Genomic DNA, 20248 nt, shown 5'->3' with positions numbered 1-20248 from the left:
TAAAATAACGAAACATAACGTTAAAGGATTGTGGCTCTTAACGCGCGAGCAACACCTGTCCTAAACCCCTGAAAATACCCGAATATTATACCGATTATTGACATTTTTTTATTTTTATTTATTCGGTATATAAAAATATATTACAAAACGACAGTCATGGACTGAAATGAAATGTATTACAAATGACTAAAAATTAGTTAAAATTGCTATAAAAATAGAAACATCTTAATAAAATTAGATATCGTACCATACAATTAAAAACATACATAAATAAAAAACCTTAAAACATTCACTTATTACATATCTACATTACATATCACTACCATAATTGGGTAAATCACATTTTTTCAACTAGTTTGATAGGTGTAGACAGAGCCAAGCCAGTTTGAAAAGTTTGAATTTTCACATCATCCATTGTGGTCTTTTGGAACTGTGCCACCGTGGTCGTGTAGTGTGACGTTTATGAAATCCACCTTTTGTGTATAATAATACATGTTTTTTTTACAAGATTGAACACAGTTACATTTCTTGTACTTTATGATAGAAGATTAGTTGAGTTAACATAACTGAAGTGTATACAGATATAAATAATTTGTAAACAAAATGGTGGTATATTGTTCCTCCTAATCCCCTCCTAACCCTTTTGAATGTTTTCATTAATTTTATAAAGTGTGTTGATGGTTTTGTACAATAAAAACTTAAGGGATTTTTTCTAGATTTTCCGAAATTCCCCGTTTATAGAAACCACGGCGACTTGATTGGTTTAAATGAATACCTATCTCAGAGGTATTAATATACTCACCTGTTTTTTAAAAGCTTTTTTGTTTGAAAAGGAATGCGCCTTCCGGGTTTAACATTTTTCACAACTCAAATAATTATATAGGTTATAATAAACAATTTCCTTTTTTCTTCTGGAGACAAATATGTACACTATTCAATAATAATACCTTGTCCATCAAGAAATGCATAAATACACAGCATTTGAACGAAAACATTTTGGGGAATTTCCCTTTATTTTAAAGAGTATTTAAAATAGATCCGATTGCATTTTTTTTCACTTCAAACTATAAAGGCAAAGAAGTTATTTCAGGTGAATTTTCCAATTTTCTACAATGAGAATTTCAAAGTATACGGCGGTTGCAGTTTTCTGCCTGTTATCCTTAACAAGACAACAAACAGAGGTAAGTTTTGTCGTATATATACAACATAGTTGGCTATTACAGCAGTCAATCCCAATAAAAATAATATCATTTTGCATAGGCGCATCCAAGAATGTCTTTCTCATAATTTGTTAGGCTCCCACTATTTCAACATTTTTGGATCTGCTCCTGGTTTGCACAGTTAAACGAAGGTGGTTTAAGAAATCTAATAACAATTCTGGACAGGCTGGTTTAGAAAAAAACCTTCTTTTGTTTACAGTTGCAACTATGGAGACTGCACTTAATATGAACATTATTACAGTAGCTACAGTATGCATTAGTTTATTCCATGTATCAGTATTTGTCTCGGTTTATTTAGTACAGCATCTGTATCCTTACTGTAATATTATTAGTACCAAGCCGTTCTGAAGACCTTAAAAAGGGACGCTCTTGAAATGCGGTGTCATAAAAGATCTATTTTTCAAAGAAGAAACACAAGCTATACTACGGTATACAATGCCGCACAATCTTACTATATATCTGTCTGGGGCTGTTTTTATTCAAATCCGATTGGGAGTGCCTCTCATTATACCGTTTTATTTAATTATCTCAGCATTATCGCGGTGACGAATTTCGATGAGTTTAAAACTATACTATTTATTTGATAATTACAAAGGGACGTGAAGACGAAGGTAATGATGGAAACCGAGTGTGGAATTTCTTTTTCGGTGACAAGGGTAAGTTGTTAATTTCTTTAATTATAACGTTTTTCTTGGGCAATAAACGTTTGTAGAAAGCTCTGAGAAAGGGTCCACACAGGCCAATTACAGGAGGATGGATAAACTGTTTTATAATATATCGTGCTTATAAACTATTTCTCATCTGAGGCTTAGGAAGTGGAGTTGAAAGAGTCGTGAGTTACAACCCTGGCACTAGGTCAGGATTGAACCCTGGACCTTGGAATTGGAAGGCAACAAGCACGTCAACCCCCAAACTACAGCCTCAATACAAATAATTTACCTACCAATATTGGAAGTATGAAATAAAAAAAATGGTCTCCTTAACAACTTCAGACATATGAATACGACCACGAGCAGATATTGTCACTATACTCAGATTTATCTTAGATTTTGTATGTACTTTGAAATATACATAATTATGTTTGGTCATTCGTATTTGAGAGTGAACTTATAGAGACTTCGAATTAACAATAAAAGTAAATTACTGACATTTCATTAAACAAATTCGAAAAGAAAACAAATGTATAGTAGACATTATGCTTTATGAAGGCAATTAAAATTACTGTGTATTCTATATTCTGACGTCATACAGTAAACAATTCTTATATAGCCTAGGTGGGGCTGTTGTATTTTAAATGCAATATAAGTATAAACAAATATTTTCCAAACCCGAACAGATTTAAAAATACTATTTAACGATCGTTAAATAGTGCGTACTATTGCACGCCATGTGACCCACAATCGCCCAATTAAATGACAGGAATTTATTTAGGTGATATATAAAACATTAATTTTATACTTTTTAACTTATAATGACAGAATACAGGCCACAAGATAGTTGCAAAGGGAAGCAAATGACGTGTGAAACGAGAAATGCCAGTGTTGTGTACACTCATTGGGGACGAACTGACTGCACATCAGATTCTTCAGACATCGTATATACTGGTAGGTAAATTATGAAATTTAATTAGGCTTACAATGATAAGACAGTGGCAGTCTTAAAAAGAAACAATACTTTCAATAACAATATCAAGCACAGGGTTACGGTTTACATTCACAAGGCAATCTAATTGATTAATTTGCTTAAACAAAATTAATGATGATGATTTATTAAACCTGTAGGATATGTCGGCGGAGGACACTATTCACACCATGGAGGTGGCACAGATCCATTGTGTTTACCAGATGTACCTGAATACAATGACGATTTGAAATCGACTACTGGTAGTCGGACAAATCTATATGGTGCCGAGTACGAAACCACTTCATATTCTCCTTTGAATGACATGCATGACCACGATGTAATTTGCGCGGTCTGTCTGGCGCAAGGTCGGTCGACCAGTATGATGATACCAGCTAAGCGTACATGTCCTGGAGGCTGGACAAAGGAATACGAAGGTTTATTAATGGGTAGCCATCATACGCATAGTGGTGGACATGACTACCTTTGCGTTGATGGAACTCCTCAAGCTAGGCATGGTTCCTTAGCAGACCAGAACGGATTCTTGCTCTATCCTGTCGTTGGAATATGTGGGTCACTCCCATGTCCACCATACACAAATGATGCCCAATTGCCATGCGTTGTATGCACATGGTAAAATATGGGAAAGTGAAATTATCAAAATACACTACATTTAATACTCATACCTGTAGCGTGCGCGTGCTTAGTGTTCTAACTTGCACTCTAAACACTGTCAGGTTAAGTTTAGAAGGATAAATCTATTCAACTGGACTTTACTTGTTTATAATAACCCGACGCCGTCACAACCTATGTAGGTCGTATCATCAGGCTGAATGATGGAATGTTGGCTGTTATATTATTACCAGGTAAGTCCAGTTGAACAGATATATGAATGACAATATCCATACATGTATTTTTATTTTTGTTCATTGTTTTTTAAATGTTCCATATAGAATTGATGTGGTTATGCTAGATCTCAATTTGTTTGAATACAAAACATTGTATTTTACGTATTTTTTTCAGTTTCTCTTTAGTTAATTTTAAATGTTTACACAGAAAAATAAATAAATCTACTGAAGAAAAAATTATTTGTGAGATAATGTGTCACGCAGATATCATACCCTAGTATTGACAATCTCACCAAATGCCGAGATAAATCCTTTTCCATTATGCGGGCGGCATTATTTTTTTCCATATGATGTTATGGCATGAATTAGGAAATTAGATGGACGCGGACCAACATCGTGTCAAAGGGTTACGCCAGGCCGAAATGCTTGGACGAGTGGTATTTATGCTTCAGTTTGAAGACTTAAAACTAAGTATTTCACTTAATTCAATAAATATTTAAGTATTTCTCTTAAATTGTATTCATTTAGATAGGAGATTTTTAAGGATTTAAGTGTTTCCCTTAGCCTATTGTGAATGGTGAATATGGCCACTGGGTTTGAAATATTTTAGAGAGACTATCTAAAGAGTTAGGTTAAGTTATATTTAGCTATCTTGTAATTAACCTTTTTCATAAAAAATAGTTATAAGGTTCATGCACTATTCCTGATTTCTGTCTTAACCCGATAGAAAACAACAACGCCGACGGGCTGATCGGATCTGTTCGGGCGAATCGGATCTATTTGGGTGGATCGGATCTATTCGCGCAAATAGAACATTCATGAGCTCTGATTTGCGTCACAAAATGGCAGATGCGCATAGAATACTCAGTATGGAAGATAGTGTTCGTTAAATGCAAATACTTCTCAATTGTTTCAATACATGGGTAGGTAGTTAGTAAATGTGTGTACTAATGTAAATTACTGTGTTAGTTGGTGTTTGAATTATTTTTATTATATTTTTAATGTTCTCTACTGAACCACTTTGTAAATCAATGCTTTAGCACTGAAAGTGTCATTCAGATAAAGACAGAATAAATAAATAAATAAATTTGTTCATCGTATTTAGCAACATATGTCTTATTTGTCCATTGTTTGTAAACGTAATAAATATATCACATTTTTATACAAATTAAAGACCTAAATATACACGGTAGTAATTAAAGCTTTGTTTCCACTTGTATGCAAAGTGAGTTGACCAATCATAGGCGACAGTTTGGATGACCCATCGCATCGTGATTGGTCAAATTACTTAAGCTGGTTCCCACTCTTTGACAAAACGCAATGACGTAAGCGCAACACAAGTAACCAAGCAAAAATAGTATTTGAATTGACGCGCGGGGTGCGCTGTCACAAAGTGCGCTTCTCATTCTTGCCATTCTTTATAATATATAATCAAGAGCATGACAAATAATAGCCTGAACATAAATAAAGGGCCTTTCACACCTGCTCCGGCACGGTTCCGGTCCGGCGACGGCAAATCCAATCGAACGTCAATGTTTCGTTTTCACGCGGCTACGCGCATATCGATTGGTGCTTGGCCGCGTGGAGCGTCGTAAAAACGAAACATTTGTGTTCGATTCGCCGGACCGGAACCGTGCCGGAACAGGTGTGAAAGGCCCTTAACACCATGCATATTCATTTAGGTAAGACAAGTAAAGTAAACCAATAACCAAGCTTTTATAACTAATAGGCTAAACCAACATACGTATGACATGGATGAAACAAATAAACCAAGATATGTAGGCCTAGTAGGCCTAGTAGACCGATCATAGCGATATCCTAGTGTGTGGTTCAGAGTGGCTTAAACAGTAAACCATTACCGGACACAATCCTGTAGCGCATTCTACAACATCTAGTCAACAAGTAATACAACGTATAGATAACTCACCAAAGATTGTGTTACAAGAATATTCAAACTGTAGGCCAACTTTACCTTCTTACAGAGTAGTAGTTAAGTACAATAATTGCTTATGGAATTTTGGATACTTCACGCACACTATACTGATGTTAGCTGTGTTCAACAAACAAGTAGCCAATGCATACAGTATTGTTCTTGTGGAATGTATTCCATAAGAACAATGCAAACTAGAACAATAGCCCCTAAAACAATGACCAGTAAAGCATGGTTGCGAGAGTTTCCTAGATTCCTACATTTTAGTCAAATTGGATGATAACTTTATTGACATTAATCCAACCTATCATACGCTTAAAAACCAGTGTCATTGAAACTACCACTGTACTGTACTGACTACAAACATATTTTCCCACAAAAATGGAAACTGATCAAATTTCAACCGTCTTAGAATGATATAATAATATAGGTCTACTTTATCTAATGCTGTCTTTCCGATGCCAAACATTAATCGATAAACTGCCTGTGGAAACAGGGTTTAACCGATTCCACTTACATACCGATAAGTTTCTCATTCAAGTCGGATAATTATCGGATAAATGCGATAATTTTTAACTTTTGATCCGAAGGACAAATTGTTGCGTTGTGATTGGATGTTTGGTAATAACTGACCATACGCGCTTTATATTTTTCAATTAATAACATGATTGGTTAAAAAATTAACCAATAATTTTTTTTTTGTATTTTGGCTGCGGAAACACGGCCTAATTATTTACCGGCATAATCGATACACACATATTAATGTAATTTACGAGAAAATAATACACAATTCTCTGAGGAGATGGTCAGCAAAAATGAAGCAAGAGCGCATCATGTATTCTGGCCAAAGGTAGACTTCACATCAGCAGGGGTGCAACAATTTCTCTTGGGTATATACGCTAAACAACAGAAGTTCTTTCAAACAAAGTAGGGGGTTGTTGCTTTATAATTAATAACTGTATTGTCCATAAACTGTTTTGTAACATAAATTAGAAAACACGACTATTTGGTTAATAATGTTCCTGTTTCATTTGTATTTGGGAAGTTCAATTTAGGGTACATATTATTTAAATAGATCCACTTCTTCTAAGGGTCCGCACATAACATTTAATCTGCAGACGGTAAAGATAGTGACGGGTAAATAAAAATGTTCAAGTATACAACCATTTTGGTTTTCTCTTTCCTGCTTCTTGTACATCAGACACAGGTAAGTTATACGCATTTTGAAACCATTTTTGTTCTGGGTTAGGAAGAAGAAGGGGAAAAGTATGGTATGTGTATTGTTCTGTGAGATTGAAAATAGTACGGTAGTCAATATTAGGCGGACTGAAAGCTTCCCAAATTTTGAAAATTACAATGTAAAAGATAGAACAATAATGTTGTTGGGTCCAACAATTCATTTGACAATGTTTACGTTCCCACTTTCAACATCTTTGATTCGCACCTGGTTCTCACAGTTAAAGATGTATTGTCCCCCAAAATCATGAAAAATAAAGATTTTTAAAATCGGACTTTGAATAGGCCATTTTGCAGTTTTAATGAAGTTGTTCACTTCCATAAGAAAAAAAACGGAGAAAAAAAATTATTTCACCTATAAAAAGACAAAATAAACAGTTAAATTACCCAAAAACTCATTGTCTTCCAGACAATTTGACCATTTTTTGCTTTAAATTACATTTTTCTCAGGTAAATAAATTTTTTTCAGACCCAATTTTTTGTGAGAGTGAATAACTATTATGTGATATTAAAATAACATATTCAACAAAAAAATTATAAAAAATATTTTTTTAGGGGGACAATATATCTTTAAATGAATACAAAAAATATCTGGATTTGATGATATTCGACCAGGGGTAATTATGGATGTACAGTATGTTAACACAACAAACACACACATTTAACTATACATTTTAAAATTAAATAAACACTTTTAAAGCTCAAATAGAAATAGTAAAATCGTTGTTCATTAATTGCTTCTTACTGGACCATATAAATAGTTATTTTCTTTTTTTTTCTTTTTTGGGATCCAAATTTTATTCACTAAGTTGGTTTTACATTATTGTTTTTGCTAAAATTGTATTCATAATTTCATAATGTGATCCACTTTTAAAATCATTAAAGTGACACTGAAAACGTTATGATATGAAATATTTAATGTAGTAGTTAATATAATGCCATATATTTACTTTCACAAAAAAAGTAAAAGGTTCATGAATAAAAAAAATGATTTTATAATGTTATCATAATTATTTTAAAGGGATCTGACGATGACGGGCAAAATGTCTGGAATTTATTTTTCGACGAAGAAGGTAAAGTTTTCATGATTTTGTTTATATGTACATTACAGAGACTGGAATCAGGAGGCCTACAGTATAAATCTCTGTCTACACTATCAAAATTTATGTGACAAAAAAAGTGTGATGTGTCCAAATATGGTAGTGATATGACGTCATCGTGTCCATGTATGGGCACAAACATGGATTTAGCGCATCACAAAATCCATATTTATATTAATTATTAATAAATAGGGAGCTTAGAAACATATGTGGGCATGCGGGAAACTTAGGACGTGCTTCTTATTCCTCGACACAGTTTTGATGGTTTCTAGATTCAGAGGACGACCGATGACACGTCATGGCTAGGTCATAGGTCGTCTGAAATCGAAGCTCCCTACTAAAAATCAAATTCTCACCTCGCATCTATAGGATTGGGCTATAAATTGGTAGTGAATACTTTTACAATAAACTCTTTTGTGATTAACTAAAACGTAAAATGAAACTCTATAAATACAATATTACTTCATTTACAGAAGACACTCAAACACCAAATGAATGCCAAGAGAGGCAGATGAAAAATTCCAGTGTTGCGTACACTCATTGGGGACGAACTGACTGCACTCCAGATTCTTCAGACATCGTATATACTGGTAGGTTAAAGAGTCAAATGGATGAGCGGTTAAGGGGCGCCGTTTACTGTACCTAAAAAGCCAACAACATCGGCAAGGGTTCGAGGCCGACTCGCTCCTACAGTAGTTCTGGTGGTGGAACAAGTCTTCTCGGATAAGGACTATAAACCGTAGGTCCAGTGTACACAGTTATAACCTGTGTGCACTTTAAAGAAGAGTAGGGTGTTACCCCGGTGAACTGGTTCACTAAATAGTTTTTTTTCTTAAACCTGATTGTGAAATCCTGCAAAATAATAAAATTAAAATTGGAAAATTTAACATGGAAAATATGCGTTAAAACTGGGCATTTACGTTTTTTTCCTGAAAGGAATCTTGTTTTAAGGTAATATTATTCAGTATTTATTATGAACAAATTAATGTAAGATTGATGTATACATTTACATCGTAATTTATTTTACAATTTTAGGATATGTTGGTGGAGGTTTGTATTCACAACATGGGGCTGGTACCAAGCCACTGTGTTTACCAGAGTCGCCTGAATACAATACCGGCTTGATAGCGAGTGGAGCCTCCAGCGGACGGTCAGGAGTATATGGTGCTGAGTATGATACCAGCTCTTACGCTCCGTTGAGTGGCATGAATGACTGGGATGCAGTTTGTGCGGTCTGCCTGGCGCGAGGTCGCTCGACCAGTATGATGATCCCAGCTAAACGTACATGCCCTGAAGGCTGGACCAAAGAGTACGAAGGTTTGTTAATGGGTTCCCTTGGTGGTCGTCCAAGCGGATATGAACACCTTTGTGTCGATGCAAATCCTCAAGCAAGGCCGAGCTCCTCGTCAAACCAGAATGGCTTTTTGCTCTCCCCTGCTGTCGGAGTATGTGGGTCACTCCCATGTCCACCGTACGTTGGCAACGACGAGTTGGCATGCGTTGTTTGCACATGGTAATTACCATGACATAGTGGTTATGGGTAGGGTTAGAGAATGTTGTTGTTGTGTTACATGATTTGTTTTGCAGTGTTTTAAATTTATTTCCAGTATCTTTATGTCTCCTCTCAATTTCGAGTATCAATTTATTCACAATTTCAAATTAATAATTTAAGATTTACAATTGTTGGTGTGGATGGCCATAAGACCAACGCTCGTTTTCCGGTCACTTTTGCACTTTTAAAAAAACAAACAAAAATAATGATTTCACTTATAAAAAGACAAAAAAAGAAAGTTAAATTTAACAAAAAACCATTGCCTGATAGACAATTTGGACTATTTTTTTGCTTTAAATTACAGTTTTTTCAGGTAAATTTAAACGACAATTTTATTTTATTTTTAGGGGGACAATTGTAACATTACGGTACATTATCTGACATAAGTACAGAACTGCACAATACTACTATAACTTTACTAACTTAATATAGGTCCTACTGTACCTATATTAGAATACAATGAGTTCTATACTATAAAAAGTTATTAAATCTGTGTTGTGGAAGAAAAATATCTTGCTTTTAATTCTCTTCTTGACTCGTCTCTGTCTTCTTCGTCGTTAAAGCTTGATTCCAACTTGGACGCAACGCAACGAACGTAGGCACAAAGAGATTGAGCGACAATTGACGTATGTAAAACTGACTTACTTAGCGATTTTTTTTTCGTACATAAGTTGGGGACCCATGTGAAAGATAGCCGAACTATTTCCTAAATATAACTGAACATAACTCTCTAAATAATCTATAACTATAAAGTGAAAGAAGTAGCTTTTATTCACTCGACTACACAGACGGCTCGACAGAAATCGTTTGCATTAGCGATATCCATAAGGTGTGACGTAAGAATCGAGCTAACTACAATTCGCTAATGTAAACGATTTCTGTCGAGCCGTCTGTGTAGTCGAGTGAATAAGACTATGGACTTTACATGTCGATGTATGGGGTTCGACTCCCATGAGCTACTCTTTTACTTTATAGTGAGAGAGAGATTATTTGGAGGGTTAGGTTTAGTTATATTTAGGAAGTAGTTTGGCTATCTTTCACATGGGGTCCCCAACTTATGTACGAAAAAAAAAATCGCGTCCGGGACATACCCGAACTTCCACAACTTCCATTGTGCCATTGTGACAGCCAGTTCCTCTCTCTCTCTCTGCATATCAGTATCCGTCTCTAGTACATCAATGTATGTGAGTGCTGGCCTTCCTTGTTTTGCAAGCCCATGTTTTGGCTGCCACAGCGGAGCGGATCTAGGATTTTGATAAAGAGGGTGCCGACATGGAAAAATATTCGTCTAGGCGGTCTGGACAAATTTTCTTCTACAGTAGACGCCTGGAGATAGCATCTTACGCGATTCTTATTATCTGATTATAGTGGGTTTTATATATAATATTTAATATACGAAAGTGGTTTTTTTCTCTTGCCAATTAGGTTTATCCCAAATAGCGTGGGCGACACAATGATGGTAATGGCTTGGGAGCAAACGTCAAAACGCGTACGTACGTGATTTATTGTCTGTACGTACGCGTCGTGACGATTGCTCCAAAACCCTTCCCATCGTGTATTTTGTTCGCTCTTCGAAAAATCAAGCTATTTGCGATAAACCATATAGCCTAAAGCATGTTTTTCTGTCGACGTAACGTTACGACGATTTGAGTTGCGTTGAATTTTCACACCTCTCTGGGACACACGGACGTAAAGTGTTCCGAAGCAAAGGTCGGTTACGCATAGCAGAGCCCACGTGGAAATTGAAAAAGTCTGTCCCCTCTAAATCCGCCCCTGAGTTGCTGCCAGAACATCTGAAATAATTTCTTCTTTATTGCGAAGACAGTGTCCAGAAAATGCCAGTCGTCTTCTTATTGTTTCTGTTATTTTTGGTATGGCCAAAGAGCCATAGTACTTCGTTACTGATTCTTTGTACATAACCAAATATTATTTTATTATTAAATAATTATATTTGTACACATGCGCTAAGTATACAGCAATATTAAAAAAAACTAACATTTATAAAATAATTGATTTTTTTGCTTAATATCTAGAGCCACCTGTATCAATATTTGAAGTACGACTTTGGTTTCTATATAATTTTCCATTGGAGCGGTACGTTTGTGTATAATTTATCATCTGTATTTTGACGTTTTAAACAATTTAAATCAAAAATCAAATCTTTATTTGTTCCATATATAAAAATGTGTGCATGAAAAAATTGTTTCCTCGACAGAAAATATGGTAAAACAAACAAAACATTCACAATTACGTCATAGGCCTACATAGAAAAAAAATTACAATAAAAAATATTCATTAAAATTTATTATATACAATCTTTAAGTTAAAAATATGCTTGGAATTTGGTACAAATGACAGTCGGTTTCTTGAATATCAGCTCTAGGAGCCCGTAGCCGGCCTGACTTGTAATAGATGTTTCTATCTTCTAAAATTTTAATTAAATTACTTAGGACCTATTTTTCATAAAGATATCTTAAATCATTAACCGTACAACCAATTTTATTGGATGCTATCTTAGTAATTCTAATGAGACATTATTATTATTTATTATATACAATCTTTAAGTTAAAAATATGCTTGGAATTTGGTACAAATGACAGTCGGTTTCTTGACGTATCAGCTCTAGGAGTCTGTAAGCCGGCCTGACTTGTAATGGGTGTTTCTTATCTTCTAAATTTTTAATTAAATTACTTAGGACCTATTTTTCATAAAGGTATCTTAAATCATTAACCGTACAACCAATTATATTTGATGCTAATAATTCTAATGAGCCCTTTCTTCTTCATTTAAATTACCGAACCAGGCAATGAAAGATATAACTGTTTCATAGAATATGTTTAAAGTACAACAGCTAACATTATTAACCTATGGTGACCTTTTTAAATTATCTGTATGACATACGTAACCATGTGCTGCTTATTATAGTTTACATATTCGATCCAAATCATTAGTTATTTATTATTAGGTGATCATTTAGAATAAAATGATCACCTATTGTTATTGTACTTGCATTAAAATATTTTTCTTCTTTCTGTACACTTTTTGTGTAACAAATATCTCAAAAAGTTAAATGTCAATGATTACCAAAATTTCACAATGTCTTTCAAATACTGTAACTTAGTCCTAATAATCTTTTGAGCGTGATCACTCACCCGTGACGTTATTTATACGCCATTTTGTGAAATCACATTATCAATCATATCTCCATAATTCATTATCACATATTAATAAAATTCACTACACGTAAGGTTCAGGCCAAGGGTAAAAATATTAGCAAATAGAAACGCACGTGCACTTTGGGTCATGCGCGTGAAATCGCGCGTTAAAAATTAAAAAAGCTCAAAATTACGTTTTGATCAATTTAGAGCATGAATTAGGCCATTTGCGTGTTTTAAAAAATTACTGCGCAAAAACACGTTTTTGCGCGTGCGTACATAGGAAGCGTAAAAAATACTAATGTTTTGTACAAATTACATTCTACTCATCTTCCTTAGTACATTCACCAAATTTGAGTCTATTTCGACTTAAAATAGTGCTATACGAGCACGTTAAAAATGACAAAATGCGCACATTAATTGTACAAAAGTGCTAAAAAATAAGGCCTTTTAAAAATGAATATAACTCTTCAGAATGGAAAGTGACCCCTAATTTTTTTAACTTATTATGGAAGCCAATGAGTTGTAGATATAAGTGTATATACACATTAGACGTACAAAATGGTACAACGTCATCATTTGGCCACATGAATTTTAAAAATAGTGTTTTTATCTCTTTTGTCATAGACCACCATATTCAACAGAGCGCAACTTGCTTATCTGTGATCGATTTTCTTTTAATTTTTAATATGTTCTACCTCAACCAATTATGTTACTCATGAGTTGCCAATATTTTCATTTTTAAACGTCATCACGTAATAAAACTTGAATAACGTAGGTCGTGTAATTTCACCTTCGCCGTAAATTTGAATATCTTACAGCTCTTCAGAATTGAAGGTTACCTTGATGACTATAATTTATTATGAAAGCTGAAATTTAGATATGAATTCATATAAAAATCAAGCCTATCGGATGTTGTGATGTTAACATATGGCCAGTTGAAGTTAAAAAGTAGTTTTTTCATCTTTTTCGTCAAAGTTATACAAATTTCAAAGAGCGCGCACAGCGCTTCTACGTGCCAAATTCTCTTCCAATTCTTATATTTATTTGCTCAATTCATTATCTTTCGAAATTGTCATCTTCGAGTTTATTTTGATAATTCCATCATACCAAAAAATTTGAACATGATGTGTGTCCCGTAATTTCACCTATGCTACACTGTATATAGATATACAGTATGTACTGTACATATTGTATATGGCATATAATAGGCACAACTCAGCACTATAAGCGTATAATAGGATGGCATACATCAATATTTTCCGATCGTATGTTAACGTACGTGCATGTTTAAAAAAAATTAATTTCAGTAAAATGATAAAAATGATCACCTATAATTCGTCAAAGTGACGAATTAAATTCTAGTTAAATCATTACGTTTGTACATATGCGCCAAGTATACAACAATATTTTAAAAAAATGACGTTTATAAAATAATTGATTTGTTCTTTGCTAAATTTCTAGAGCCACCTGTATCAATATTTGAAGCTTTGGTTTCTATATAATTTTCCATTGGAGCGGTACGTTTGTGTATAATATATCATCTGTATTATGACATTTTGTTCAATTATTTCTAATATACATAACCATACTAATTATAGTTTGCATATTCGATTCAAATTATTAGTTATTAATATTTATTATTTAATCATTATGTTTGTACATATGCGCTAAGCGTACAGCAATATTAAAAAAAAATTAACATAAAATAATAATTGATTTTTTTTGCTTAATGTCTAAAGCAATCTGTATCAATATTTGAAGTACGACTTTGGTTTCTATATAATTTTTCATTAGGGCGGTATATTTTTTGTATAATTTAGGAATTGATTCTGTATTAATAACACAAATAAATAAGATGTACAAACACAAAATACAAAAAATTACATAATCGAATATTTGATTTTATTTTTATTACTTATTTTGCGTATCAATAGGCTAAATATACCTATATTAAAATAAATTTATTATGCACACATGTTCAAAATTAACAGTCCATTACATAATAATAACAGAGTCAGTTGTACATTCGCACATCCTTTCTCTGAAGGTGTACAAACCAACAACTATAAGAAAAATGAAAATCTTCAATTGTATCGTCATTTGTGTCTGTTGTCTGATTTTGCTGACGGAAGCAAAGGTACCGGTAAGAATAATGCAACATTTTGTTTGTTTGTTTGACAATTCCCGAGGTTTATTCAGTGTAAACTTGTCTACACTAGCAAACTTTAGTTCGGAATCTCTAGAAATCTCTAAGTTTGCCAATTCCCGAGGTTTACTAAGTGTAAACTTGTCTACACTACCAAACTTTAGTTCGGAAACTCTAGCAAACTCTAAGTTTGCCAATTCCCGAGGTTTACTACTGTGAGTGTAAACTTGTCTCAGTAGCAAACTTTAGTTCAGAAACTCTAGCAAACTCCAAGTTTGTCAGTTCCCGAGATTTACAAACCGTGAGTGTAAATGTGTCTACACTAGCAAACTTTAGTTCGAAATCTCTAGCAAACTCTAAGTTTGCCAATTCCCGAGGTTTACTACTGTGAGTGTAAACTTGTCTCAGTAGCAAACTTTAGTTCAAAAACTCCAATAAACTCTAAGTTTGTCAATTCTCGAGGTTTACAAACCGTGAGTGTAAATGTGTCTACACTAGCAATAGTTAGTTCGGAATCTGTATAAAACTCTAAGTTTGCCAATTCCCGAGGTTTACTACTGTGAGTTCAAAATTGTCTACACTAGCAAACTTTAGTTCGGAATCTCTAGCAAACTCTAAGTTTGCCAATTCCCGAGGTTTACAAACTGTGAGTGTAAACTTGTCTACACTAGCAAACTTTAGTTCAGAATCTCTAGCAAACTTTCAGTTTGCCAATTCCCGAGGTTTAACTACTGTGAGTGTAAACTTGTCTCAGTAGCAAACTTTAGTTCAGAAACTCTAATAAACTCTAAGTTTGTCAATTCTCGAGGTTTACAAACCGTGAGTGTAATGTGTCTACACTAGCAAACTTTAGTTCGGAATCTCTAGCAAACTCTAAGTTTAAGTTAACTCTAAATTAAGCATAGTTTATAGTAGCAAGCATCTTTCCTAAATTATTCAATAAATTTATATAGTCTACTTAATTTTGAATATCAGATTAAAAATGTATTGCCGCTACCACTTAATCGACAATGACATGCTGATTTATATAGATGTTGTGACAAATGTGACTGTTTAAGTTATTTTTAGTCGCGTGTGCAACGCGACTCTACAGCTCACTATATCGGTCGGTCGGTTGGTCGGTCGGTCATAAACACTAACTTGAACACGCGACTGCAGCCATGTATATGGCCTTGTTTTGTTGTATATCCAACCTGTGGCGGTGTTCATTGCTGTTTTTCTTTAAGAATAAAATAACAAATATAATACAACATTAAATAGTTCATTATAATCAATATAAGCCGCATTTTTGTGCATTTGAATTTTTGCATTGTTGAAATGTGTCCATCATGATCTTCATACACTTACAACTTACATGCTTAGCTCGTAGCTATTGCTTTGTAATTTATTTATTATTTGTATATACCGCAATAAATAAATTATATGTGTTAAAAGTATTTATTTCATTTTACACTTTAATACGTCAACATCAGCCTAAAGTAAATATTATATATTTTATATTAATTATTATAAAGGCCACTGAGGACAAGAGTGGAGTAATCTGGAATTTCTTTTTCGGCGGCAAAGGTAGGCTTAACCTTATCTTCTGATGATTAATTTAGTAAGAGCAGTACTATTTCTTTTTATTTGAGATATCTTAATAGACTACAATAATAGTTTCACTATCTTCAAAATTATAGTCTAATGAAATTAGGTTCATACTCTTTCAAGCGTGGGACAAAGATCAATTAAAAAGGATAAATGAATAAGGCAAGAAATTGAGTTTAAAATTATAAGGGAAAACCAAATTTATGACCAACTCTGACACAAATCCAAACATTTAAACAGTTAACAACTTATAGCAAACCTATCAGCCTATCAAAGAAATCCAAAGACATTACAGACAGAATTATAACAGGATGCCGAGCGTTTGGCAGATTCAAAGACATCCTTGCAACTATTCAAATAATAGGTTATAATATATAATAATGTGCCTCAGAAAGAAAATGTTCGAAAATTATTCTCGCACGGAAAATGACAGCAACGCGGAGACTAACCGAGAAAAAACAAGGATTAGTTAAGATCTACCCCGTATGCTACGGAATGGAGAATGCTTGGTATAGCAATAATGTACAAGATACCATGCAAAGAAATAAGAGAAAGATAAAAAAACAAGAGCCCTGCTTCAAGCAATTGATACAAAGTGATGATTTGAAGGCCACGTTGCAAAAATCCAGGAAGATAGATGGACAAGAAGAATTATAATTTGGCAACCAATGATAGGGAAAAGGAAAATAGGCAAACCTCAATACAACTGGTTGCAAAACATAGAAGCAGATGGAGAGCTTTAGAAGAGAGATATGTCCTGCAGCGGACTGCCAAATCATGACGAAGGGGATTCGAATAAAAAGGACGAAACGCGTAAGCACACAAATTGACCAACCACAAACGATAGTTCGTATAATCGAATTTCTTCTTGTCGATTGTGATTGATTAATTTACTTGTGTTTCGCGTCCGTCCTTACAGTATCACCTCATCGAGTGGGATTGATCAAATTCAAATAATAGTATACGTGTTTTTTGTTTTGTTTTTTTTAAATTTTTTTTTACAGAATTTTCATCAGGCATCACTTTGGCAAGTTCCAATGTTGTGTATAATCATTGGGGTCGGAAGGACTGCCCAAAGTCTTCAAAAGTCGTATATATTGGTAAGTAAAATGATATTGGTCGTGTTCAGGCTTATTTACCTATCCGATAATTGATCACAATATGAAACAAACAAAAAAAATTAACACAGTAGAATACTGTCTATAAATAATATATTAATATGTCTTTCTCTACTTATTATATTCATACAGATGAACCTTTTCTTATACTTGAAATATAATTATAATTAACTACATTATTTATATTATATTTACATGTATGATAATAAAATTTAAATATAGGCTTACAATGATTGCATTTATGCCTATATAAAATTATAATAAAAGCAACAGACCGCGCAACATTCAACATTTTGATTTTTTTAAAGGATATCTTGGCGGCGGACACTATACAAATTCTGGAGCTGGTACAAACCCACTGTGTTTGCCATCCTCGCCAGATTACAATGACCAGTTGTTTTCGACAGGATCTGCCCGGGCTAAAGTATTTGGGGCCGAGTATCAAACAGCGCCAAGTGGGGGAGAAATATATGCTCCGTGGGGTCACCTATATCAAAATGATCCATCTTGCGCAGTATGTCTGGCAACAGGCAGATCAACAAGTATGATGATCCCAGCTAAACGAACATGTCCTGGAGGCTGGACAAAGGAATACGAAGGTCTATTAATGGGTGGTAAAACTGATCATAAAGCCGCACATGAATTCCTTTGCGTCGATGGCTCTCCCCAATCTAGAGATAATTCCGCTACAAACCATAACGGCTTTTTGCTTTATCCTGCCGTCGGAGTATGCGGTACACTCAAATGTCCGCCGTATGTAAACAACCGTGAGTTACCATGCGTTGTATGCACAAGATAATGAGGTACTACTGGTATCTCGTTTTTGATTTTGAGGCTACAAAGGCCTACTCACTGGATACATTTTCTTTAACAAATGATATCAATTATTCATGGTAGATGATGACGCTATTGCTTTGTGTTACACACTTTAGCGTATAGTTGGCGAAATAAAAAGAGAGGTTAAAACTCAAATGGCTTCACGAGTTAGTTATTGATGTGTTTTGAACAATAAAACAATACAAATTTCAAGAAACAATTAATTACATATACTTTTATTTATACAATATTCAGAATAAATACATATTATAAGTATATATAACAAAAACAATATCAAATTGAATGGCTATTAACAACAACTACGAAAGAAAACAATTAATCATTTATTGCACTTTCCGCTTTCCATAAATCTTTGTTATTTTTAAAATGAAAATTACATACGCTGCGTTTCCTAGTTGAACAAGCAATGTGAGAACCGATATGCCGTATACATTCCAGTATCACTTTACTTCTGGTAAACTTCACGAAACCCTGAATCAATATATAGTACAGGACATAATAAATACAGTTTCTCTAAAAACACGAGTGTTATACTTACATTTTAAGACGTGACGAAAATAGCAGGGTAACTTATCACTTTTTTAGTGCACTTTGTGACAAAAGCACCAAATTTGGCACAAACTATCTTTAGGGTATATCTAACAATCCTAGAAGGGGTGCCCAAAAATCGGAACAATTTAACGACGTCATTTAGACCACGCCCTTTTTTTAGTATTACGTAATTAAGTGACAACTTAAATCTTTGTACTGTATAGGCCTATACATACCAAGTTTGGTATCAAATTAAAACTCATGACATGTACATTGCAATACACATATACAAAATATATGATTTCTCTTCAAACGGAATATATAGGTCAAATAATGTAATTTTCTGTCATATTGAAGGGGATTTCAATCAAAACGCGCCAATATTGTGCTATGTTATGAACATTGTAGTTATAAGAACAACAACATTCATTTTTGTAATAGAACTACTAATATATATTTATCCTGTACCAGTTACTTTCCTTTAACATAATATTAGGAACCACTGAAAAAAAGTATATAAAACATATACTGTATCAAACTTGGCTCAATAATCACTGGAGTAAGTAAACAGACAAAAGACCATTTGACTGACAATTATGGCGTTAGCATCCATAACAATACATGGAGGTGATTATCAACTTTACTTTTATGAAATTATTTATCTGGAAACAAACACTTATAATGGTACGGAGTTGATCGATGACAAACAAGTTCCACGGCATGGGTAACAAAGACCACTGCAAGAAAGACCTGCTGAACGGCCCTTACAGTTCCCTGAGCAAAAAGGCAACTTTTTGCAGCCACACTTTTCAGCAATTCCCCACATGCCTTGTATGCTTCAGGTAGTATATATGGTCCAGACTGGTGTCCATGTAGTGCCAGTTTTAGTCCAACCAAAGTCTTCTGGTGATGGAGCATTCTGCTGTGGCTGTAGACTGGTGGTCCAAATGCTTGCTTGGTATGGATGATCTGTTGGAATGCTCTAAAAGTGCATCCTACAATAAACAATTTAAAGATTGGTGTTACCTTTTAATGAAAGAAAAAAATGAACCTGATAATAAATTATTAAACCACAATTGACAATTATATGGAAGCTCCCCTTACCTGTGTAGGAGGAATGTCCATTGTCCGTGCCTTTCTTGAAAAAAGATCTTGTCTTAGCTTAGTAACACTTCTTAAAGTACTTGTCTTGTCGTATAGATGACATGTAAACTCCTCTAGCAACTGGAATTGAGATGAGTTGACTCCTAGAGATTTGAAAGGGTGATGTGCCATGAAAAGAAAGGCTTCTGTGACTGCTGGAAATGAGTTCCACGTCTCCCATGCAGAGTGTTTTGCTTTTCCGAAGAACTGGGATGTAGTATC

At 34.1% G+C, this 20248-nt stretch overlaps 3 protein-coding genes across 4 annotated transcripts; all 3 read left to right on the top strand.

The window, feature by feature from the left end:
• Positions 1-1069: 1069 nt before the first annotated feature.
• LOC140049195 (uncharacterized) lies at positions 1070-4773 on the top strand. Its single transcript, XM_072094025.1, has 4 exons — positions 1070-1181; positions 1816-1876; positions 2699-2824; positions 3002-4773. Exons 1-4 carry the CDS (start codon positions 1113-1115, stop codon positions 3475-3477), a joined length of 732 nt encoding a protein of 243 aa, XP_071950126.1. The 5' UTR covers positions 1070-1112; the 3' UTR covers positions 3478-4773.
• A 1905-nt stretch (positions 4774-6678) lies between these two features.
• Positions 6679-10017, top strand: LOC140049193 (short-chain collagen C4-like). The gene is made up of 4 exons (XM_072094024.1): positions 6679-6825; positions 7876-7927; positions 8428-8544; positions 8990-10017. Exons 1-4 carry the CDS (start codon positions 6766-6768, stop codon positions 9469-9471), a joined length of 711 nt encoding a protein of 236 aa, XP_071950125.1. The 5' UTR covers positions 6679-6765; the 3' UTR covers positions 9472-10017.
• A 4661-nt stretch (positions 10018-14678) lies between these two features.
• LOC140049223 (short-chain collagen C4-like) lies at positions 14679-18469 on the top strand. 2 transcript variants are annotated; one of them, XM_072094060.1, is made up of 4 exons: positions 14679-14801; positions 16325-16376; positions 17402-17497; positions 17824-18469. In XM_072094060.1, the coding sequence occupies exons 1-4, from the start codon at positions 14739-14741 to the stop codon at positions 18312-18314; spliced, it is 702 nt and encodes a 233-aa protein (XP_071950161.1). In that variant the 5' UTR covers positions 14679-14738; the 3' UTR covers positions 18315-18469. The 2 variants fall into 2 exon arrangements, with proteins under 2 accessions (XP_071950161.1, XP_071950160.1); XM_072094059.1 differs by having other exon boundaries at positions 14679-14807.
• Positions 18470-20248: the final 1779 nt, after the last annotated feature.

This window comes from Antedon mediterranea, chromosome 5 (assembly GCF_964355755.1).
Source record: "Antedon mediterranea chromosome 5, ecAntMedi1.1, whole genome shotgun sequence".
In the NCBI taxonomy this organism is placed as follows: Eukaryota; Metazoa; Echinodermata; class Crinoidea; order Comatulida; family Antedonidae; genus Antedon; species Antedon mediterranea.
The sequence above is the reverse complement of the archived record's forward strand: the minus strand, read 5'-3'. Positions and strand labels throughout refer to the sequence as shown.